This window comes from Dendrobates tinctorius, unplaced genomic scaffold (genome assembly GCF_039654945.1).
Source record: "Dendrobates tinctorius isolate UK_male_01 unplaced genomic scaffold, ASM3965494v1 ptg000051l, whole genome shotgun sequence".
In the NCBI taxonomy this organism is placed as follows: Eukaryota; Metazoa; Chordata; class Amphibia; order Anura; family Dendrobatidae; genus Dendrobates; species Dendrobates tinctorius.
The window spans coordinates 14,479,320-14,504,812 of NW_027361719.1; the positions used below are offsets into that span (position 1 = coordinate 14,479,320).

Consider the following 25,493-nt stretch of genomic DNA (forward strand, 5'->3'; position numbering starts at 1 on the left):
ATCCGAATGCATCAGCAGACTAGTAGTGATGAGTATGAGACCTCAATTGTAGGGTCTGGTGACACACCAGAAAGGACCTGGGTATGACATTACACATGTCTCTTATGCAATGTCTTCATATAGAATCTAATTCTTTATTTTAGAAACGTGAACATAAAGTAATATAAAGTTTAGTTACTCATGCACAAAGTAGTCTTTTTTTACCTTTATATGGAATTCCAAGTTCTCATCCATGGAATAGATGTGGTTAAAAATATCCCTAGCGATCCTGGGTATTATTCCCATCAGCTGAGGGTCATGGAGTTTTCCCTGAGGAATAGTAGAAAATCACAGTTTGGATGTTACAAATCAGACATGACAAAATCTTTTACAGAGCTCTTCATGTTTTGATATGCACTTGATAGAAGTTTCATTAGAACTGGAAACTAATGGCCCGATTCATCAAGGTGTTAGAATCTGGAGTTAACTACAGTATCTTCAGATGTCTTAACATTTTTGCAACTTTTGGCACTCCCACACTAGTCTTGGGATGGGTTGGGATGCATCGAAGCCCACCCAGTAAATTCAATAACATTTATACCGGAAAAGTAATCCTGTCCCTGACTGGATTGACATTTTAGATATCAGATGTGCCTAATTCATTTAGCAGTGTGCACTTCTTAATGAATTAGGGACATGTTACTCCAGTGGTGCCTTTATTAAAACTGGGATGCAAAAACCTAAATCGTGATGAGTAGGGCCATAAGACTTTACACAAATACTTACCTCCATGGTGTGGGTCTTTCCAGAAGCTGTCTGACCATAGGCAAAGATGGTTCCATTATATCCGGCCAGCACATCTGTGGGGAAAAAAAAATCCTAAATACACGCATGTTATATAATTTTTGAATGTTTGATTTTCATTTTAAACTATGTAACTATTCCTTCATCATTAAAGGTAATCTGTCAGCAAGCTCCACGCCACCCCACCCCTCTCCACATGCACACCTTCCCAAACCTTTATGTAAGTCAATGAAGGATAAATGCATTGGTGCTTTTATATTTACTATACATTGCCTGAATTTGGAGAAATCCATGATTTTCACAGTATGCAAATGAGGCATCATGTGCTTTGTCACGCCCAGAGCAATTACCAAAACTTTATGAGTGATAGTTCAATGTATCTATGACATCAATGACTTCTGAACTTGTTCCCTGAGGCAGAGGCATATCTGGGATGGGGCAGCCGGGGCATGTGCCCTGGTCGCAGCTGGCAGAGCGGGTGTAGTCGGGCCTTCTAATGCGGTGGTCCTACATGTGTCCCCCGGCGGCTGCATTCTGCCGCCCCAGGACCGGGAGTCGGCAGTTCACTGAGCCAGCTGTCAAGCTGACAGCCGACACAGAGAACCTGCAGTGCGCCAGCTCCCAGTGTTCAGTAGTACTCACGTCTAACAGATACGAGTACAATTGAAGCTCTGACCGCCATGTCACAGAGATGCCAGCAGTGTGATCATATCATGTGATCACGCTGCTGTTACTCGTCAGTGCCCAGAGGTGCACATTGGTGGTAAGTGAGTGGGGGGTATTTACTTTGTGTGGGGTAATTACTGTGTGTGGGGTGGAGTAATTACTATGTGTGTGGAGGGGGGTAATTACTGTGTGTGTGGAGGGGGGTAATTACTGTGTGTGTGGAGGTTTTTTTTTATCCATGTGTGTGGACTTGTGTGAGAACAGTGCAAAGAGGGGGTCCAGTATGGAAAGGAGGGAGCAGTGTGGGGAGCATGTACCATAAGAGTGACAGCGTGGGGTCATATTTTGTGCAGGGAATATAGTGAAGGGCAATTATTTATTCAGGTGATCAGCATAGGGCAAATATTTTTGTTATAATGACACTTGTATTTTTAAGGGCGTTGAGTGGGGATGTGCTGCACAAGAATGGAGATGGAAGTCTGCAGAGACGGCTGTGGATGAGAAAACTCATGGAGTTTGGACAAGATGAAGAAGAAAAGAAAGAGAACGACTACAGAGACAATGTCATCTATCAGGTACCTGGATGTAAATGTTTTTTGTGATACCAATTCTCATATTTTTATTTATGTTAGGAGCATTAAAGGGGTTGTCCAAGCTTGTAATGAGTCTGCAGTTATTCTATGTGACTGCAGACTTCTGAATTCTCACAGTGCTCACTGAACGCTGTCAGGATTCTCTGGTGCCAGCGATTTGCATACATGTGGCCATGTGCTAACTAGACATGCGTGGCCTCACTCAATGAAAATGAATTGAGCGAGGCCGGCCACGTCTTGTAGGAATGTGGCCAGAAGTATCTAAATCACATACTTGTGCAAGGGAGAATCCTAAACTTGTGCAGTGTATGCACTGTGAGAATTCAGAAGCCTGCAGCCACCAATAATCAAACAAACAAGGCAGCACTCCGCAGTGCTATAGCATGCAAACATGAAACATGAAAATTGAATTGCATTACTGCACTAGAAATATGAAAAATTGAGAATGCTTAGCGCATAAATTGGCCAATTCAAGAGTACCTGGTAGCCACGGTAAGGCGATTCTCGTATACCAGGACCTAACAATGCCAATCCTCTCTTAGACAGTCTACAACTCTATGGGAACCTAATGTGAATTCTCTCCTAGACTACAGTCTAATATCTTCGTGGAGGGGTAGTGATCCTGCTGTGATTAAAAAACCCTGAGGTTAAGGGGTGGAGTGCTCAATCAGAAGGCCAATGCATACAAATCAAAAAACTTACCGTCACATCCAAACATGAACTAGGGGAGACCAGGTGCCTACCTAGAGTCGCCAACTCATATGCAATCAAACAAACAAGGCAGCCCTCTGCAGCGCTATAGCATGCAACCATGAAACATGAAAATTGTCTAAGAGAGGATTGGCATTGTTAGGCCTTGGTATACGAGAATCGCCTTACTTTTTTTTTATTTTTGATTTGCAGCCACCTATAGTGACTGCAGATTTTCATCTCAAACCTGGACGCACCTTTTGAATTATAAAATGAAGCCCTGTAACCAATCCTAACAGCGTGCAATAACCTCAATGTCAGGACACAGCTCTGCTTGCTGGTTTCCAGCAGTCATCACATAGGTGCTTCACTCATATGCGGTTTTCATCCTTACGCTGTTACGTGACAACGAGCTTTTTCTTCCTTCTTTTCTCAGTTTTTCACTGAACATTGAATTAGGGCGAGCGGCTCGTCAGCACATGACTAAGGCCAGAGTCACACTACAGCGAGATACAGCCGAGTCTCGCAGGTTAAAACTAAGCTCTGGCACCGGCACTCCGGAGCGCAGCGTGCAGCTCCATGTATTGCTGTGCGGCTGCACGCTCCGCTCCGGAGTGCCGGCGCCAGAGCTTGGTTTTAACCTGCAAGACTCGGCCGTATCTCGCTGTGTGTGATCCCGGCCTAAGTGTACAAATCGCATACGTGCTCAGGGGGTGCCATAGTGAATTCTTGCCCTTTTGACAGAAAACCTAGGTACACCTCTGCCCTAAGGCCATGTTTACACGTTCAGTATTTGATCAGTATTTTACCTTAGTATTTGTAAGCCAAAAACATGAGAGGAAGAAAAATCCAGAAGTGGTGACGTGTTTCTATTATACTTTTCCTCTGATTGTTCCTCTCCTGGTTTTGGCTTACATATACTGAGGTAAAATACTGACCAAATACTGAACGTGTGAATGTTGTAAGACGCATGACTGAAAATCAGACACAAAGCATAGAATACACATAAGATTTACCTTTGACAATTTGCATAGCACAGGCATGGTAGACTTGCTCCTGAGTCGTATTTGGTGGAAACACGCGATCGAAAACATAAGGTTTTCCCTAAAATATATAAAAAAAAATACTTTTTATGGAAATGTATTATTAAAATGACATTTTTTACAAGTTTTTTCAGGAATTGCATATGTATTATCTTCCAATACAATATTTTGACATAAAAAATAACATTATGTAATAAATTAATCCATTCTCCCTAAACTCCCATACACCGCAGCCGTCTTAGCAAACTAACAAATCTTACAAGTTTACACATTCAATGAAAATACGACATCAGCCTCACGAGACAAAGAAGGAATATACTGCAGTACTGTCCTCATAGACACCATTTCAAAACAATATTTTAGAAATTGAGTATTTAAGGAAAACATTCTTAATGCAAAACTCAAAGTGAACTTAAAAGTTTTCCTATTTAGCTTGTTCATTGTATAACGGAAAATGGTATTTTTCATTTATGTTTTGCATCAAAATCTCTCCACACGCGGAGTATTTGTTGAGGTTTTTTACCCCAGTATTTGTAAGCCAAAACCAGTAGTGGAACAATAAGGGCTCATACTTATCTGTATTTAAAATGGAGGAGTGCAATCCGATAATAAAAAATCGGATTGCACTCTGACTAATGTTAGTCAATGATTCTGTGTTCATCTGCGATTTTTTTCTCAGCCGCTGCGAGTGACCAAGAATATCAGCGGAAGAGACTCGAAAATGCAAGTCAATGAGTGCGAGAAAAAACTTGCACAGAACACGGACCATGCGTGTGCCATCCAATTTTTACACATACATGTCAACGGAAACCCGATATTTCATCAGCCATGCACAGTAAATTAACTATGTGACCTGTCAGATATATACATAGAATAGATAGAAAGATGACATTGAGGTATATAATTAGTGCAGTGCATGTGTAGTTTAAATGTACATACAGTATACAGTATTTAGCTAACAATGAAATAAATAAAATTAAAAAATGGTGTGGAGTCCCCCTAATTTTTCTTAACCAGCTGAGGGAAATCCGACAGCTAGGAGCTGATGTTTATAGTCTGGGAAGGGAGCAATAAACATGGAGCTTCACAGGCTATTAATATCAACTCACAGCTGACATCAAGCCCAAAGGTTAGTAATGGAGAGGCTTCTATAAGACACCACCATTACTAAACCCATTGTCAAATGTAATAAAGACACAGAAAGCATAAAGCCCTTTATTTGAAAGAAACACATAAACTACCCAAACTTGTTTTAACCATTTATTACTGTAAAAATAATAGAACACAATATTCCTCAACTGTCCACAGATAATCCCTATATGATGCTGTCTCACAAAGAACTCCAGCTCTGAAACATCCTGATGGTTTGTTAAGCGGTGGCATAATGCGACAGCTCAGCAAGCCAGCCGGAACACAATGAGACAGGAGTGTGATTATGAGTTGCCTAGCGCTGAAATGAGTAAGGTCACCGGAGTTCATAGCCGATGAACCACACTCACCTTACTGACGTCACAGCTCCCATCGTGAGGTGTAATTCATTGGTGTGGAATGGTATGATAGCTGAGTCATTTAAAAAAAGAAAAAAAAAACACCCATTCCCTTTGATTGATTCTTCCAGTCTTGTGACGTCAGTGCAGACGTCTTTGAAATCCAACAGACACTTGAAGGTTGGGGCTCAGGACGCCTCTGTGTCGTTATGAAGGGAGGAGTAGGTGAGCTATGATATCTCCCACTGTGTATGGTAGATCTTGTGTTTTCAGGTGTCACCTGTCATTGTAATTCTTGTCTGTGATGATAATGAGACTTCTCATAAGTCTTCCTGAAAGGACAGGAAGTATAAATCTAAGGTAACACCAGTGGCCTGTGTGATCTTTGCAAGATTTCTACATTTTTAAAAAACAGATTGTCATGTGAAAAAAAATCTCCCTCCCAAAATTTTTTTTACCATAAAACCCTGAATTAAACAAATTTTTGATAACAGATCTCTGTAAGATGGCCAGAAACATCTGATGAGTATCGTCCAAACCCATGGGACCAGACAACTACTGAATTTGTGCCCCAACTGTACCCCAAAGGCGCATGGTGAAATCATGAAATCACACATTTCCTGCTTTTGTCTGGTAGGTGCATGCATGCAATATATTATTAGTCTGACAGATGTCTCTACAGGCCCCATGGAACATCCTAGGTTCATTATGAAAGCTTCTCACTCTTTTCCCATTATGAAAGCTCGATCCTCATTTTCCCATACTTTGATATTAATTACTATGCCTCATGTTCAAAGAGGAATGTCTGTTAATTACCTCAATCAATAATTACCAAAAATATGAGGAAGCAATGCTCCCAAATGACCTGAGATCTAAGAGAATTTAATTCATCTCATGAAAAAAAAAACCAAAGTACTGCACTGATAAGAAGAAGCAAAATACAATGGTAGTATGGTTTCAGACATCTGACATTCAGGGTCTGAGGGCAGACTATAGTGTCCAGACACTCCAAGAGTTTGAACGCAACACCCTCACATACGCCTAAAACTGACACCAGTCTCAAACTATGTTCACACTTGTGTTTTGGATTACCTTCACAACATAAGCCAAAACAGTCTGCCAGATCTGTAATATGGGGGATACCACTGATGCAACATGTACCCAATGGCTTATAATATGGTGTGTAGGGATCTGACAGTGCTCACCATTCTTGCAAGAAAAATATCTATTAGAGATGGGCGAATTTATAAGAGTAGATTTGAATTCTGCTTGAATTTTACAAAAATCCGTATTCTCCAGAGTACAGATTTTCTGTAATTCAATCCACGGGAATTCAGCAACAATGGAGGTCAGCTGTGCCAAATGGTTAAAAAAAACTAAATAAATAAAAACGTTACTCACCTATCTGCTATCCAGGTCTCAGGACCTCTTCCTAACACAGTCATTGCTAGGTGTTTTCACCCTAGAACATGACGTTCACCCATAACCAAGTCTCACAGGTCACAGCATGTTGTATCATCATGTCATGATGTGCAACACCCTCATAGACTTGATCGCACACAGAAGTCTTGTTTTAGAGTGAAGACACTAGGGCCTGGTGGTCAAGACGCATAATTTACAAAATGGGAGGAATAGAAATAAGAAACCACACATGTGAAAAAGACATGGGTATACTAACAGATCACAGACTCACATGAGTCAACAGTGTGATGCAGCAGGATAAAAGGCAAATACAGTTCTAGGATGTATTAAGAGAAGCATAGAGTTTAGATCAGTAATTCTACCCCTCTATTCTTCCTTGGTGTGACGAACACACTGCTTGTGTCCAGGGAATGAACACTAGGGGAAGTGAGTGGGGAGACAGCAGCAACAAATAGAAGCGTGCGGCCGCTGCTGAGAGCATGCTGCACTAAACAGGACCTGAGACACTTGACCACTGGGGGAGTGGTTGGAAGATGAGCTATCCTCCGTGCAAGGGAGAAAGAGCGTTAGAGCGGGAGCCAGAAGAGACTGGAAAGAGAGGTCACACAAGCCAATTTCAAAAGCCAGAGGGTAACGCAGTATCTAAGGGCACAGACTGAAGAATGGTCAAACACAAGCTGAAGTCGGAAACCGGACAGGAACGCAATAACCAAGGGCAAAAACAAGGAGAGTAGTCAGAGGGCAAACCAGAGATCAGAACCAGAGAACAGCATAGGTACAGAATCAAAGCGCAGGCACAAAACGAGGGACAAGCAGGATCACACACAGGACAAGCACACGGGAACAAACGGTATACACGAGTATAGCAAGGTCAGCTGCTCACATTCTTACGCTCATCTGATAGCCAGATATGCGTAAGAATGTGACTCTGTTTTTAACTATTTGTGGATATATCTACACGTTTTTATGATGGTGTGAAATAAAGAAGAATTGTTTTTGATTATACAGCTGTGTGATCCGAGAACTTTTTTTTTCCTCTCGTTTTCCATAGGTCATTGCTTGATGTGTGTTTACTGTCCTCCTATTCACACTGAAGCGTGAGGAAGAGGTCTGTGCAATTCTCATTTAGATACATAGGACATCCTGTATACGACTGCCATTTTCACCAGGACAGAATGCAGTTTACATCTGAAAACTCAATGTTAGGGGGGGTTTTTTAATTTTTTTTTTTTTTTTACTTCCCCTACCAACCACATTAATATAACTTGTACATGAGGGCTGAATATTCCACAGAAAAAATGGCTGCAGATGTTACCCAGCGGTGTAAGACGACAGGGCTAACCACTTCTTTCGTAGCTGTTCTTAGCTTTCCTCGCCTTTATTAATAACATCTTATAGATTATGACGACGCAGATATAGCTCTGGAGACTAATATCAAGGACTTGACACAAAGAGCACAATCTAGAAAACTATTTTCCATGTTCATTACGTTTTTTTTATACTGGGAAAATAAGCGGAAATTTGAAAAGTAAAATGGACGTGCAAGAGATTGAAAAAAGCTTTGCAGAATAAAAAACACTTGTACAGCTAGCTTGTTAATATGATTGGTTATTCTGGAAGAGCCATCTGCTATAATAAAATCAGCAAATCAGCCGTGGTCAGTACTGCTGGGTTGTTTTTGCTTTAATACTGGAATACTAAACTATCCTAATGGATGACAGAGTAGAGTGGGTTGGACAAATCCCTCAAGCCAAGTAGACAAATTGCAAGAAATTGAATAGTGTCCTTTAAGGAGTAACGGCCATTTTAATTTTTATTTCAGAAATCAATAGTACACATGAAAATAAGCAACTTTGTAATATATTTTATCAGAGAAATCTGCTTCATTCTCCGCCAGGACTGACCTTTCACTTTTAAAATTGTCAATTCCTGGGTAAAATCTGTATTCAGTGAAGACGGATTGTTACATTACTGAGATAGGAGATGTCAGCTGGTGCTGATAAGATTCTATGTAGACAGGAGAAAGGAGAAGCTCTGCCTCTAGCTCCCTTCTCCTCTCTCCTGTCTACATAGAATCTTATCAGAACTAAATATCATCTCCTACCTCAGTAATATAAAAATCTGTCTTCATTGAATACAGATTTTACCTGGGAATTGATCATTTTGAAAACTATTCATCAATTCTAGCAGAAAAGGAAGCAAATTCTCTGATTACAAAGTTTCATATCTTCATGAGTACTATTCATTTACCAAAAAAAATAAAACTACAGTTACTTTTTAAAGAGGGGGTCACCACCTGTAAAGTGGGCAGTTTTTGCTCTTATTTTATTACCACTGCTCCCTTGAGTATTTTGTGCGTTTTTGTTTGTTAATTTTTTAAGAGATATGGACCTTTTCCCTTGGTGCTATATTTTATGGTCTTTTTCAAGGATGCGTTGCTCCCATGGAAATAATGTCAAGCTGCCTAAAGACACACCCCAGGGAATCCTATGAGCCGTGCCCCATTGTAAAGACCATAAAAATGAATACTAAATGAAAAGGCCCATCTGTGGAACTGTATGGTGGATTTCAGAAAAACAAAAAAAAAACTGATTAGCAAGGGAAGCAGAAGAATCAAATAAAAAAAAAAAAACAAAACACTAAGACGTCTGACCTCTATCGGGGACTGGCTGTATGAGTACTACCAGGTATGTTTTACTCCGAAACGCTACGGCATTTCAGAAAAAAAACATAAAAAGTCGCATAGGCAGAGACCTGTCAAATAGGGCAGCGGGTGCTGAGAAGCCACCAGGGATCTGCCTGTCTGACTACTCTCCAGTGCTGTTTGGTCCCCGGCGGCTTCTCCTTAACAAATGCCCTGGATTGACAGTCCACTGTCTACATGCGCACGTAGGTAGAGACCTGTCAATCCAAAACAGCGGGCGGGGAGAAGCCACTGGGGACCCGACTGTTCCACTAGTCTCCAGTACTGCTCAGTCGCTGTCGGCGTTTCAGAGTCAAACAAACTTGGCTGAGATCATACAGCCAGAGCTTGTTACATGGTGGCCACAGATAGGGCAGCATGTATCAGCTGTCAGGATCACCTTAAAAATGAAGCAAATATTTTCCATCAATGCACCTATAAATTTTGCACATTTCTGTTCACACTGTCATTTTGGCTTCTGTGACATGTCCTTTAGCATTTTCGAGAAAAATAAAAGCTTAGAGTAAAAGCAAACATGCACTAGTAAACTGATAAAAAAACAACACTCTATTGGAAAGGTCACACAAAAAATAAGTAGAAATGGACTAAAAACAATTAAGAAAAACCGCATGATCCAGTCACCATCCAGTATCTGTCTAAGAGGAGTTACCGTGTGCTATTGGGTGGATGGAGGATGTGGAGACAGATGAATAGGACGGACCAGATTCTGAGGCAAAATTACATCTAGAATTAGTATTATCCTCTATAAACATAAGTTGGCATGGCTGTATACTTAATTTAAGGTACTTGATAACACTGGGTATATCCAAAACCAGCATGAAAATTATTTAAAAGGGGTCTGGTCTCCTTTTTAAAAGGGTTGTCCCACCATAACTGTCACTGGAAAGTAAGGTGCCTTGGCTTCTGAAAGCCCCAGACAACAACAAGATTTTGTTTATAGGGTAAGTCATGCCAACTATACATTACCCTATGGCTGGCAATGTATTATTACATGAGAACTATTCAAATAAATAGACGACCCAGATCCACCAGAGCAAGAGCTGTTGGTGACATGGATCCACTAAACCACCAGTCAAGGTACACACAAAGACCAAGGGTGATGACACAGCTACAAGGACCTGGAAGGGCTATGCTGTACTGCAAGCAAGCAGAGAAGGACACAGTGAAAGCCACAAAGCCACAGTGTAGACATACACAAGAAAGCAGACGAAAGGTTAAAAAGAAGGTCTGAACCAGGATGTAGATTGAAGAATCCACATGGTTGCAGCATAATTTCAACAGTCTCTAAATAACAGTTTGTAATGCATACAACAGATGAGTTAATCATCAAGTCTGAGAAGTAAACGCAAGTTGCATTAACCACAGGAGTTGGCACAGATGATGGCAGCTGAAATAACTGGATGGTAGCAAACTCTGAGACAAACAGCAACAGAACGCAACACTGACTAAATAGTCAGACACCACATGTGTCTAGGTTTCTTTAAATGGTGTGGACTGACGATGTCAGTGACGTTTGCCAAGCAACTTGTGAAATGTGGAATACAGCAAAGTGATGTGGCCATAAGAGAAGCGAGCGGGGCTCAACCCTGTAGATGAGTAACACTCAGGTATAGGAAGTTGTTTTGTTTTAGTAAACTCCTTAAGATCTTTTGAATCAATTAAAGGGGTTGTCCAGGCTTTTCACATAATCTCAGTGCATATCTGGACTGCAGAATGGTGACAATAAGTAATTTACCTTCTGTCACCAGTTTGCAGGGTTTTCTAGATATCACTCTCTTGCTTCTGAGCAGAACCTCCAAGCGGGGGAGTGTTCTGGCATTGAAATGAGAACTGGTCGCTTCCTCCTACTCTACTAAAAACCTTCCCTCTATAGCAACAACCCCACCCTCCATAGCTACAGGCCCTCCCCGTCCACATGAACAAGCCCTCCTCACACAGTAACAAATCCTCCCCCTCTAGCAGCCTCAGTGCAGAGAGCAGAACCACCCAGCTGCTCCTCCCCCAGACACACACTGAACAGTGATTTATTGGAAGTGTGTGATGGCCAGTGATGGGGGTCTGCAGCTTCTAATCTGCACAGGGGATGTCATTCACTGATGTAATCTGTTCTGTGACAAAGCCTCTGCTGTCTGAATGAGACAGCTCTGTGTCACTGGTGTCTTCACACAGCAGCAGATTTGGTGCAGTGTATGTGTGAAACTCCACCAAGCTCACACCAAGCTCCAGTGACCAGCACCACCAACTGCCCACTCATTGGCTGTCAGTAAACTGCACCAGCACTCATCTTTATCATCATTCCAGCATTGGAAAGAACACAGCAGTGATCCTGTATTTGTGAAAGCAGCACAATCTACATCACATCCACAATGGTAATAGATAGGGCCATTACATGTTCCATGCCATACTCCGTATAGATAATTGTATATTGTGTAATGAAAACTATATATAGCACCTAATGCAAGTCTATAGTAGATATATGTGTATACTATATATACTAGATGTGTCCCCGATGCTATTGCATCAGGAGGGCAGTGATGTCACGATGGGGTGAGGTCTGTGGAGCTGTCTTTCACCCTGTCCGCTCTTTCTTCTTCCTGTGCTGTCTTCTCCCCTCATGTGCTCTCTCCTTTGTGCTGTCTCCCCCTGTGTGCTCTTCCCCTGTGCTGTCTTCTCCCCTCTGTGCTCTCTCCATCTTGATGTCTTCTTCCATCTATGCTCTCATCCCTGCAGGGCTGACACTCGAAATTTCAGGGTCCCTTACTGACAACATATTCGGGTCCCCTGGAGATGCCGCCCATCCTCCACTCCATGCCTCCATTCCAGCATAATATATATATATTACACATACACATACATAATATAGATTGTTGCTGGCTGTATACACTATAGAGACTGCTGCAGGCTGTATACACAATAGATGTCTGCTGCAGGCTGTATACGCAATAGATGGCTGCTGCAGGCTGTATACAGAATAGATGGCTGCTGCAGGCTGTATACCAAATAGACATGCTCACACATACACTGCACCAAATCTGCTGCTGTGTGGAGACATCAGTGACACAGAGCTGTCTCATTCACACAGCAGAGGCTTTGTCACAGAACAGATTACATCAGTGACTAACATCCCCTGTGCAGATTAGAAGCTGCAGACCCCCATCACTGGCCATCACACAGTCTGTTCTCACTGCTGCCAGCAGCCGAGCCCCATCACTGCCAGCCCAAGCCCCATCACTGCCAGCAGCCTGGGACACTGAGGGAAGGAATCACTGATAATGAGTGACTTATGTATTGTAATCATGGAGTGGCCCAGAATACAGGACGATTTTCCCTCCTCACTAGAGTTTCACTTTCCATAGATCACTGTTCAGTGTGTGTCTGGGGGTGGAGCAGCTGGGTGGTCCTGCTCTCTGCACTGAGGCTGCTAGAGGGGGAGGATTTGTTACTGTGTGAGGAGGGCTTGTTCTTGTGGACGTGGAGGACCTGTTGCTATGGAGGGTGGGGTTGTTGCTATAGAGGGCGGGTTTTTAGTAGAGCAGGAGGAAGCGACCAGTTCTCATTTCAATGCCAGAACACTCCCCCCCTTGGACGTTCTGCTCAGAAGCAAGAGAGTGATATCTAGAAAACCCTGCAAACTGGTGACAGAAGGTAAATTACTTATTGTCACCATTCTGCAGTCCAGATATGCACTGAGATTATGTGAAAAGCCCGGACAACCCCTTTAAATTGTGGGAGTTAAATGGGCTCCCTTAAACTGAGAAGCCTTTATGACTTTTTATCGTCAGGTCTAAATTATAGGCATGATTATATGGGTTTGTTTTTTTTTATAAATAAAGACATGTAAATAAATGTTGATTCTTAGTTTAAATCAATGTGTGTTTTGGTGGAATCCAAAGACCTGTGATGAGAACTTGATTTGGACAAATACTAGTTCTGACTCTCTTCCAACAGATGATGTTGGAGAACGGGATGGGATTTTAATAGTTAAAGTTTGAAAACAAAAAAAAAATATGATGCTATTGTTCTGTAATATGAATGGATATCTCAACACCATTTATGGCCATTTTATAAATGATAGGAAATATATGTGAAATACTTTATAGTGGGTCACTTTGAAAACCAGTGAGATCGCTGACCGTAATGCTTTCTTTCATGGCATCATTTTATGTGCACTAACAAGTTTAGGCTTTTAGAGTATGTCATTTAATATGTTTCTAATTCTATCAATCCCACTGTGATTCTATAAAACCCCGTCATTTTATGGAATATGTGCTGTTCAACGATGGCCGGCCAAGAATTAGCAATGCCATTTAGGATTAAAAAATAGAAATAATGTTGCTATTATACCAACCGGATTGGTGCAATTCCTACAAATGGAAGATCCTGTCCTCAAGGAGTCTACCTCTGGATGTGCCTATGTATGTAACCAGTCACATTAGTATCCAAAGGGGAAAATATGTCATCTGTTATTCTCATACTCCATGCAATAGAGATTTCCAGGGGACCAATTTACGAGAACATCTTGCCAGATCCTTATTTTATTAGACCAAGAAAAAGCACGGCGGCCCTTCTTCTTGGTGAAGCCCATACTATTGTATTATATACGGATAACCCTGTCCATTGATTTTTGCTTCTTATTATTTAGGCCTAGGTTATGGTAAGTTATTACATCAAGAGTCTTGGGGGATCTCTGTGCCTTAATTATAAATGTTATTTTTGCAGCTGAGCACTTGACAAGTGGTCTATAGGGGGGAATTTGCATCCAGCTGATTGTGCTGCCTCTTGATGAGGCTTCCGAATTTTTCTTCCTTGCTTACATTAATGCAGATGATGGAGCTCTGTATTCCTCAAGGCTGTGGCTGCCTGTGATAAGAAAAAAGCGCAGCCCGAGGAGCTGTCCAAGAGCTGAAATCTGCTTCCATGCTCCGCAGGGACCTTCAATCCTGCCAGAATACTGGGGTCTACTGATATTACGAGTGACAGCAAACACATTGGTTCCATATACTGTTCAATAATAATAATGATCATTTCTGCTTTTACTGAAGAGTGCTATTTAATAGAGCTATTCTCCCCCAGATATACTAGAATGCCGTCAACACTGTAAGACAGTGCATTTTCTTAATATTTTTACCATTGTATGAAATCAACAAGAACCTTATATTGACATCATACCTGATAATACATCATACCTGATAATATATCATACCTGATTAAATATAAACCAGACAAACCACACAAAACAACAACCAACCGTGTTGCCTAACAATGCCCTAATGGAAAAAAGGCCTAATTGCAAACTACCTGACAGCGGAGGGTGGCACCCAAAACACAATTTAGATTGGCGCCCCCTGCTCCTTGGCGGCTGAACCCTGAAAATCCTAGATATCCCTGGACTGGTGCTGAATGCGGTCACTCAATCACTCAGGGAAGGAGCATATGGTGGTTGCCAATACAGGTAGTTGGGTAGGCAACAAAAAGAGGTGTGCAAAAAGAGTGCAAATGACGCAGACATAAAGTGACAAGTGCAAAACAGATGAGTACCTGACTGTACTGTTCCCTGAATCTGAAATCCTTCCTGTCAGCGGAGGTAGGCACCCTACTGGTTAGCGGAATGGCGCCCAAGCTCCACGACGGCTAACCCTTGGGATCCCTGATATAACTGATAACCATTAACAAGGGTAGCAAAACAATGCAGCAAAACAATATGAAAGGTCTAGATCATGCCATCATTCAATTTCAATATATGGAGTAGTGATCACATATGTGAACTACCACACAGGGGACTTTGGTTTTCGTGCCTGGTAATTGTCTCAGTGTTTGGACCCAGAGTGAACATGTTTTTCATCACGTCTCTTGTGAATAGAGGATAATATATGTTGACCTTTTAACCACTGCCCCACCCATGATTAGCAGAATCCAAGGTACAACCATTTTTAAAACCCTCTGGATTACACATCTACAACCAGAAATGGTTGAACAGCGCCAAGCACGTACTTACCCTGAAGAGTTTTAGAAGGTTAGTTACATGTACATGTGAAACAGATGTGTAATCAATATGGGAATCAAAGATCCAATTTAGCCTGGAAGGCAAAGCGACTGTAAAAAGCACTGTCAATCAATAAGAAAGCATGGATTTCCATGTCATGTGAGTGGTCCTCCATCTCCATCACTGAGGACCATCTCATGTCATAGTGCAACCCATGAAGAACACAGCCTACTCTGACCTTACTTACGGATGTCAATTCCGCATAATCACAATAAAAACACCTCCCTGGCCAAACATATTCAACTAATTTTATTAGATATTAGGGAACTTAAACCTTTCTAAAATTACAGTGACACGCGGCTGAAACAACTTTAACATACTGTAGGACTAGATATATCCCATAGTCCAACTGTACCTCATCAGTCAGTAGCTAATTATTACCATTGTCCGTAGACATGGCAACTCAATCCCAGTGGAAAACATTATTAGGCTACGGCAATCAGAAACTGAAGGCCTATCCACTTCCATCCTATATGATCCACATGTTCTACCTAAATCTCGGCTGCAAGGCCTATAAGAATCCTCCTAAGGGTGCAGTCAGACGGCCGTATAAATCCAACCGAGATCGGATCACAAAGCTGGGACTGGTTGGCGTGTCTCCCGACCCGAGCGTGACACCATCATATCTATGCAGCTGTAACAATCGGGTGGGGAGAGCCGCCGGCTAGTCCGAGCATTGCCATCTGATCACAGTCTGATTTATATGGCCGTCTGACTGCGCCCTAATAGAAAGTTTTGAGCTAAGTTTGAGTAATAGACACCCAATAATAAAGTACTGAGTGTTATGAAGGCTACCCTGAGGATTATGAAATAATCTACTAATAGAAATCTATTGTTTCTGGTGTCCTTCGACAGCTCATTGGTGTGGAGTTTGGAGTATGACTGTTTGAAGTCAGGTGTCTTTTATACTGATAACAAGTTCAAACAGGTGCCATTACTACAGGTAATGAGTGGAGGACAGAGGAGCCTCTTAAAGAAGAAGTTACAGGTCTATGAGAGCTAGAAATCTTGGATGTTTTTAGGTGACCAAATACCTATTTTCCACCATAATTTGCAAAATAAATCTTGCCAAATCAGACAAGGTGATTTTCTGGATTCGTTTTCTCATTTTGATTCTCATAGTTGTGGTCTACCTATAATGTCAGTTACAGGCCTCTCTCATCTTTTTAAGTGGGAGAACTTGCACAATTGGTGGCTGACTAAATACTTTTTTTCCCCACTGTACATACCACTCGTCTTTTCAAGTTTTCCTATATCCATCAAAAGCAGATTATGCTTTTGTTTTAAATAAGTAACAATTTGGAGCCTATCAAAGTCTTATATTCATGACTTTTCAATCAAGTAATACTTAGGTAGCTGGGATATGTCTGCAATGCAGACCCAAACATGAATTTATTTTAAAGCAATATCCTGATGTAGCGCAGTTACAAGGAGTGTCTCTGGCTCTGGGGGACCTGCCCTGTCCCGTATTACACAGTTGTATTACCCTATCCGTGTGGCATGTTTGGTTCTGGTACTGTATCTATAAACTTATCTTGGTACTGATGCTGTATCTAAGCTCTAAGTGGCTATACTGTAAAAACTCCTCCATTTCTAATACGTAAACCCTAACTAAGGGTAAGCTCACACGTTAAGGCACCGAAAAAGTGAATTTTGGCAGAAAATATACTGCGCAAAATATGTGCATTTTTGCTGCGTTTTTCATGCATTTTTTCCACATTCAAAATACCGGTACTATTTTTTTTTGCGGAGGAAAAACGTGTCAATGTGCGAACAAGCCCAAAATGTGCTGAGCATGCGTATAACATGAATTTATAGGGATAATATAGATGACATTTGTTTCTTGGATAAGAAATAAAACAAAATCTGCTGTAGTTTCATTGGATTTCAGACTTTACATCACAACAAACCCGCTATTCAATTATCATGGTTAGTTTATTTGGTATCTGCTGTACATATAAAGTCCTTTGTCCTTTTCCTTTGACAGATAAGATTAATTACCGATAAAAATCAAAAGGAGGGGAAATTGTCTTCGACTGTGAATTTCATAATTACTGGCAAGTAGCCCGATACAGTTGCTCATTTCTAGCTGTCACATAGATACGAAGCTGAAATAGCTAGCAAGTATAAGAATGAACTAATTATCTCTTATAAATATTGTAATTTATTTTAAGTCTGAGCAGCAAGAAATCCCTGCATGATATTCCAGTAATTACGGTAGTTAAGATTCATTTCAGTCCATATCATCTTTCATGGAGCTTTCAAAGCATTAAGACAGGAGCCAAGTCCGCAGAGAGCAGCTGTAATTGGTGCAAAAGAGACCACAGCGTCTGTGGATAGGGACACGTCTGCTCTTCATGGTGACAGGCTGCAACTTAGCCCTTATGCTCACAAAGTAGAGAGAACCCCAGACTGTTGTAAAGGATTTATCATATACCCAATCCATGCCCTTCTGTATCTTGTGGGCAGAAGACGCCTAACCTCTGTGCACCCCATCGTGGCTCAGTGCGCATACAGTATAGGTTATTAGGCTACGTTCCCATAATGAGTATTTAGTGAGTTTTCAATGTTGCAGATTTTCTGCACCAATTATGTAAATTAGGTTACTTGAGTTTATTCATTGCGTTCTTGATTGGGTTGTATTATTACATTTTTGACCCTGCGTTTTTTTGTCTCTTCATTATATATCATGTTTTAAATGAAGCTGCTTTGTTTTTGATACTTTCTGGTATCCGGCTTTGACTGATACGGTCCTGTGTGGACTTTTTGTATTTTTAATCCATTTCCTTAGGTGAAACACACTAAAAACACATGCTTCTTTTACCTTTGGATTTTCTCTATATAATGCAATTCTATGGCGAAAATCTGTGCATAAAACTCAGCGCAGTCGCAAGAGAAATTGACGCTGTAAATTTCAAGAACGCACTGCAGGTCAGTTTACATTGAGTAAAAGATAAGCACAGTGTGAACGAGATTTCTCCAAATCCCATTCGCTTTGGTGGAACTGTAAAATGCTGCATCGTTTGAACTTATCCTTTAAGAGGAACTCAATTTGGAATTGTTGGCAGTTTTTTGTCCGCGCCTGCGCAGTAGCAGCTTTCGGCGATCGCCAATAGCTGCTACTGCGCAGGTGGCGCCATCTTGGAGGAGGATTTTTTTTCTTCTCTAGCAAGATGGCTCCACAGGCGCCTGTGCATTAGTAGCTATATCTGATCACAGCTATACACACCTACAGCTGCTACTGCGCAGGCGCGGTGGGCGCCATTTTAAAATTGTTTTTTTTGTTATACACCTCAGGAACAGATCAATCTCATGTAGTAACTACACAATAAACATGTGATAATGCTGCAGCGCAGGGGCCACAGCTGGCTCCAGCCTGCATAAGCGTTTTTTTTTTCTACAGTATGTTATATATTCATTATGTAAACTAGGGGGCAGGTCAGTGAGGGGTTAGTGACCTGTCAGCACTAGTCTACATTATGAATACCTAATCAGAGCACCACATGAAAACCCCCACAGGGAAAATAAAGATTAAACAACAACCACAAGACAGATTTCATCACCCAAGTATCATTGTAATCAGTATAACGGCGCTGTCCTGACACTGTGTGTAGGTTACTGTGCACAATCCTGCTGACAGGTTCCCTTTAAAGGGAACCTGTCAGCAGATTTTCCCTTTAAGCAATGCTAAGACCATCTTCTATGCATACTAATGCAGATCCATGGAAAAGCAAACTTCTGAAAAATAGCTTGATAAAGGTCCTGAGATGCTCACAAATCTGAGCCGAGGGGTCCAATGGGTGGCTATGGACAGCGTTTGTACACAGAAGCTTGAGGGCACTACAAATAATCTACAGGGGACTGCAGTCCACACACCTGTTTGAACACAACATAGAAGAGAAAAGAAGTGTGTGAAATGGACGCGATCAACCCTGAAATCAACAAAAAATACCAAAATATAATCAAAAAATATTTAATTTTTATTGTTTAGCATACAAAAGAGACAACACATGACAAGGATGGAATTAAAACCAATTAAAAAGGCCAAAACAATTTGGCCATAAATGACACTCCAAAAAGAACAAGTTCTAAGGTGGGAACCTGAAAAATACCCCCTCCAATATGCTGGGCAGAGACCTACAACATTATATAACATTGAAATGTAGATACATTAATAAAAAGAGACCCTAATAAACCATGTGCTAGATGTAATAATGTGGCATAACAAGGCATTAAATATACCAAACACATATAATATATAACACATGAATAAATGACATTAATGGCAAATGACCACAAATATAGAGTCCCTTGTTATAAAGATGATGGTTAGCACTATAGGGTATAAACCCAATACATGGTTTGCAGTTCCCAAAATAGGCTGCCTGAAGAATCCTTGAGGTATTAACTGCACAAAGCGCAAGCAATATATACATATAGCATGGAAAACAAAACAAAACCAAGGACCCTGATTGCAGATAATCACAAGTGACCGTAGATGTAAAGACCCTTGTTGCTGGGAAAGAGATTTGAATAGAATGGTGTGGACCCAGTACATGGTTTGCAAATCCCAAAATGGGCTATCCAGATAATCCCTAAAGTATAATGACTCTAAGGAAACAAAAAAGCCTCCAAATGTACATGACTATATATATATAAAAAAATAATTAAGAAAAGTATGCGCTATGAAACACTGAAACCTCAAAAGAAGGCTAAAGTGTCTCTAAAATAAGAGACATGCCAATACACAAAATGCCTAGAGATTGCAAACCCAAAAGGGTAAGCATTTGAGGTCTGCTGGTGAGGTCAAATACCCGCAAGATCTGAAAACAGGAGGGGGGGGGTGCTACCCCACGTATATCGCCACCTCTAGCGTAGCTTCCTCAGGGGAAGTGGAGGTAAGCCCTAGTCACAGGTAGTGTCCTTTTTGTATGCCACAAAATTGAGATAAATTACATTAAATTACTTACAAATGAAGGGGTAGTTCGGCGTGCCCGGAGCCGGCGTCCGGAAATAGCAAATGTGCAGGCGCAAGGTTGAAATCAAAACAGAAACCTGAGAGTAAGGAGACGGCGCAGGCTCAGTTTGAATGAATGCCATACAGGCATGACTGCGCATGTGTGAAAAAAAGAAACCACAGCTGATTCAATAACAGAAGGCCTGGCCAGAGGCAGATCAAAATCGAAGCCTGGGAATGAAATGCGGCGCAGGCACAGTAATGAATAGAGGCCAAACAGGCGTAACTACGCATATATGAAAGAGACAAACACTCTGTAATATCATGAGGCCAATACTGCAAATCAAATACATAGCGCTGGCGCAAAGAAGATCAAAACCTGGCGGACCTGACCGCACTTGTCATGTAGCCTGCAACAAATAGTAACGGAGGGTTGAAAAGAGCGCAAGCGCTATAGAATTCACTGGTGCTAATACATTATAAACATACAACATGCATGTACACAAATGTAAAAAAAAAAATAAATAAAATGAATATATACGCATGACAAAGATATACACACGTCTAATTAGGTGTACAGATATTATTTGTACATGACGCACCAAAAACAAAAGTATATACAGATATATGTATGAATGAGTAGCGTTTTTAAGCAAAGCGTAACCTGAGATGTTAATTTAGAAAATATGCCACCTTGTCACTTACTAGAATGAAAAAAATGATGACAAGAAGGGTACGCAAATATGGTAGAGAAAATGGTAAATAGAGGCTATTTTAAACCCTGTAACAAAGAAATAAACTATATAGCATGCAGATGGAACAACAGGGTAAGTGGACGAGAAAAAAGAGGGACCCCAGAAGAATAACCCAAGGGGATGCCCCACACGCGTCTACTACCAGTATGTAAATATTTGTCAAATGACAAATAAAGACATTTGTAGCCTCACATGATTCTCTAGGACCAAACCCCCCCCCCAATAATCATGCATTACCAAGCCTGTGTTATATGAGCACTTTGCAGAGAAACCAAAAATGTCTGTATGCTCCCTATGCCGCAATTATTGCGCCTATTACTATGTCTGTTTTGTTGCTCTATTTCTCCTTGTCCTGCAGATCCTCCTTAACACAAGAGGTGGTCGCCTGAGTCATGCAGACTGTCAGCACAACAAAGAGAATTTGTGAGTCTGAGGCAAAGCTAAAGACTCCCATAATGAATAAGGAGTCTGTCGGTAGGAGACAAAATGGACCCCCCATAAGCACAAACCAAGAGCATGGGACCAAAATGAACAATCAGAAAGGATACAAGTGCAATTTGAGGTGATAATTAGCAATATACACCTCGTGGGTGCAAAAAATTACAAAGAGATATTGACAAAGCCCAATCCCTTAACCCAGCATGTTTAGAAAAAGAACAGAATAAAATAAATCTTTGCAAGGAAAACACGGCTCATGGAGTTTATTTCTCATAGAAACCGGTAAATAATAATTCTTCATTGAGGCCTTCTGGTGCCAAACTATGTAGATCAAACTTCATTCTGGACTCTTTTCTAAGAAGAGCATCGGTGCACCGACCACCCCTGATTGAAGTCTCTACCTTGTCGACAACTATGATACGGGTTTTCCCTGGAGAACCATTATGACAAAGTAAATAATGGTTGGCCAATGAGATGATAGGTTTGCCCAATCGCTGATCTCTACGTGCACAAGCAATGTTTGAGAAATGATGTTGAATACGTAGGCGGAGCTCTTGGCTCGTTTGGCCAACATAAATTTTCGGGCAACTGCAAACCATCATATAAATGACATTGCGTGTACGGCAATTGGAATAAAAAGTAGTACGGATACAGCCTGGGAAAACTGAAAGATTCAAAGTGTCAGTAGAAACGACAAATGGACAAATTGTACACCCCAGTGTGTGACGTTTATTTTTGTCCCCCTGCTCAACGGGACCGTGGGGCGTTTAAAATGACTGACACATAAAGAGTCCCTCAGATTTTTTGCCCGTTTAGCAATCAGCTTAGGGCGTTCACCAACGAACGGAATCACTCTGGATTCGCTCAGCAGGATATTCCAGTTCTTACGAAGAATGTCATGAACCTCGGTCCACCGGTTATTATAGGTAGTAATAATATTGGTGCTTGAGAATTCTCTCCGCTGTCTTGGTTCCAAAAGTTCCTTACGTGCCTTGCAATCGGACGCCTGGAAAGCTTGTGCAATAACCCGTCTTGGATATCCCCTTTCCCTGAAACGAGTGGAAAGTGATCTGGATTTTAAATTGGTTTTAATTCAATCCTTGTCATGTGTTGTCTCTTTTGTATGCTAAACAATAAAAATTAAATATTTTTTGATTATATTTTGGTATTTTTTGTTGATTTCAGGGTTGATCGCGTCCATTTCATACACTTCTTTTCTCTTCTATGTTATGGACAGCGTTTGGCACAACCTCTCTGCATGCAATCCGTACCACTTTGTGATACGGACAGAGAAGTGTTGCTGAACACCATCCGGAGACGCTCATCAGACTGCTTGGCATAGATTAGCATGTAAAGCAGGACAGACCTTTATAAAACAGGTGGACAGTGGTTATCTAAAGAGGTTTAAAGGGAATCTGAGAGAAGGTTTTTGCTATGTGATCTAAGAGTTGTATGATGTAGGGGTAGAGAACCTGATTCCAGAGATGTATCATTTACTGGACTGCTTGGTATAGTTTGGACAGAATTCCTGTTTTCTCCACCGTTGATGTACCAGCAGCCAGAATGCTGAGCTGTGTATAACCCCGCCCACAGTCCTGATTGGCAGATTATTGTGTACACTGCACATTGTCAGCAAGCTGCCAGTCAGTGGTAAGGGCGGGGTTACGCAGAATAGCCTGACTGGCATACACACAACTTCTGATAAAACATGCAGCCCATTTTTTTTCAAGTGCCTCCTTATTGTGCATCTTGAAACAGCCACACCGCTAGTTTTCAGAGTCCAGTATTTCAGCTGATGTCATTTGTGGGTTTTTCTTTGCATCCCAAACAATTTTCCTGGCATTTGTCACAGGTCACAGATGAGGATGTTACCTTTAGTAGCTATTCGAACCCATCTGTGTTAACTTATGTGCATGTTATCAGGCCAAAATCACCAGGGTATGTGAACTTTTGATCAGGGTCATTTGGATGTTTTGGGGCGTCATTATGATTTAAAAACAGAAAACACAAAACACAGTAGTTTGACAATAAATGGTGTTATGGTTGAGTCACCGAAGGAGGAAAAAACAAAAATAATAGCTAAGTCCAGAAAACCAGAAAAGTTGGAAGCTATCGGATTGCAGACCCCTGAACCTATCCACAACAACTAGCAGTAGCCGTGGGGGGATCCTACGGTGCCCTAGACCCCTCGATCACAGCCGGAGAACTAAATTAGCCTAAAGACAGAAAGGGGAAATCTAAACTGCCCCACAGCAGACCCCAAAGCAATAGGCAGCCCCCCAACATATAATGACTGTGAAGCAAGATGAAAAACACTAACACAGATAGAAAGATAGGTTGAGCAAATGATGGGGCCCAAGCTAACTAAATAGGACAGGATAGAAAAGCTGCTGTCTGCAATCCGCAAAAACCCTATCCAAAAATGAACCAACAGACTGATAGAAAAAACAGGCCCTGAAGTCGCTAGGATTCAAAAAGACTATATCAGCACTCAGGTATATTCTGAAGACAGAGCCAGAGATCAACAGATCAGAGACAAAAATGGAATTCAGCTCACCCCCGGCCGGGGATGGCTGAACTCCAAAAAAACAAGGCAAACAAAACCAAAACTAAAGTGTACAAAAGGCAGAGCAAAACTTAGCTTTGAGAAGCAGAAATCAGACTGGTCTCCAAGAATCCAGCAGGAATATCACCAGCAAGGCAGCAGGGCGTCGGCTGCCTTATATCCAGTCATCAGTTCCTGTGACCCAGTCATCATCTACCTGCTCAGCTGTTTGGTAATCAGCCTCACTACCTTCCTTCGCCAGAAGTGGGAGTTCATCAGACCTCACTGGTGAAGGGAAAAATGAACTCACAACAAAATGGCTTCTCTGAAAAAAAGCCAAGAAAGCTAAAATTCTGGTAGGAGTGGTCAGGTAGCCGGGTCAGGACCAAGAGGGCAGGAAAATTGCAAAATCAAAAGATGCACAAATAGTCAATAAAACAAGCAAAGGTCCAAAATAAGAAGCAAACACAGTATACTGGAGTTGAACTAACAGGACTGAATCAGAGGAGAACTAGGCTATATCTGGCAACTTCCAGCAGTAAGTTGGAAGGTTAAGTAGGGTGTGGTGCTCTCCAATTGTCTGGAGCAGGGAGCTGGTCACTCCAGCTGGACAGCACACACACCCATACTGCCAGACTGGAGGGCACTGCAGGTCCCAGCCACCTGAATCATAGTGACTGGACAGAGCCTCTGCCATCCAGAGCTTCTGGTTCCAACGTCTCTTCTATGACCAGCGCCGCTCGCAGAATGAATATGGCGGCACCTGGCGACAGAAGTAGACATCGCAGGAGCAGGTCCTGGTCATTTTTTGAGATACTAACCACTGGACACCCAGAACACTACACAAGACCTGCCGTTTTGGAGATGCTCTGACCCAGTCATCTCACATCACAATCTGGCCCTTGTGATGAATCCAGATCCTTACATTTTCACATTTTTTGGTTTCCATGCTTCCAACACATCAATTCTAAGAAGTGACAGCGCACTTACCGTACTTCCTAATCTATTTCACTGTCAGATGCTTTTGCCATGGGTTTGTAAGTTATTAATTTCAAGTTATTAATTTAATCTGTTTTAACGTTATGGCTGATAGATATATAATATGAATTTCTGGGCAGAATGTTTACTCCACATGTTGATTTGACCTTTAAAGTGTCAGATTTGTCTTCCAGTTAAGGTCCCAGTGTAATTACTGGTTACCATCGTTCTGACGCAGGAAACCTTCCAGGACTTGGTATAACCAGTCACGGTCTGCACATTGACAAATACCCACAGTAAGTAAATGTTCAATTTGAGCCTGCTGTGATTTGTACACACTGGTCAGAGTTTAAGCTCGTAATGGGTTCTGTTTCAATACTTTCTGGTTG

General features: G+C 41.5%; 1 protein-coding gene across 3 annotated transcripts in view; it reads right to left on the bottom strand.

Moving 5' to 3' along the window:
- Positions 1-25,493, bottom strand: part of KIF5A (kinesin family member 5A) — a 176,249-nt gene that overhangs the window by 102,399 nt on the left and 48,357 nt on the right. For all 3 annotated transcript variants that reach the window (XM_073576816.1, XM_073576815.1, XM_073576817.1), the window contains exons 2-4: positions 3,749-3,836; positions 766-839; positions 205-309 (exon numbers count right to left, since the gene is read on the bottom strand). In XM_073576816.1, coding sequence (XP_073432917.1) covers positions 205-309; positions 766-839; positions 3,749-3,836 — 267 coding nt within the window. The remainder of the gene's footprint in view (positions 1-204; positions 310-765; positions 840-3,748; positions 3,837-25,493) is intronic.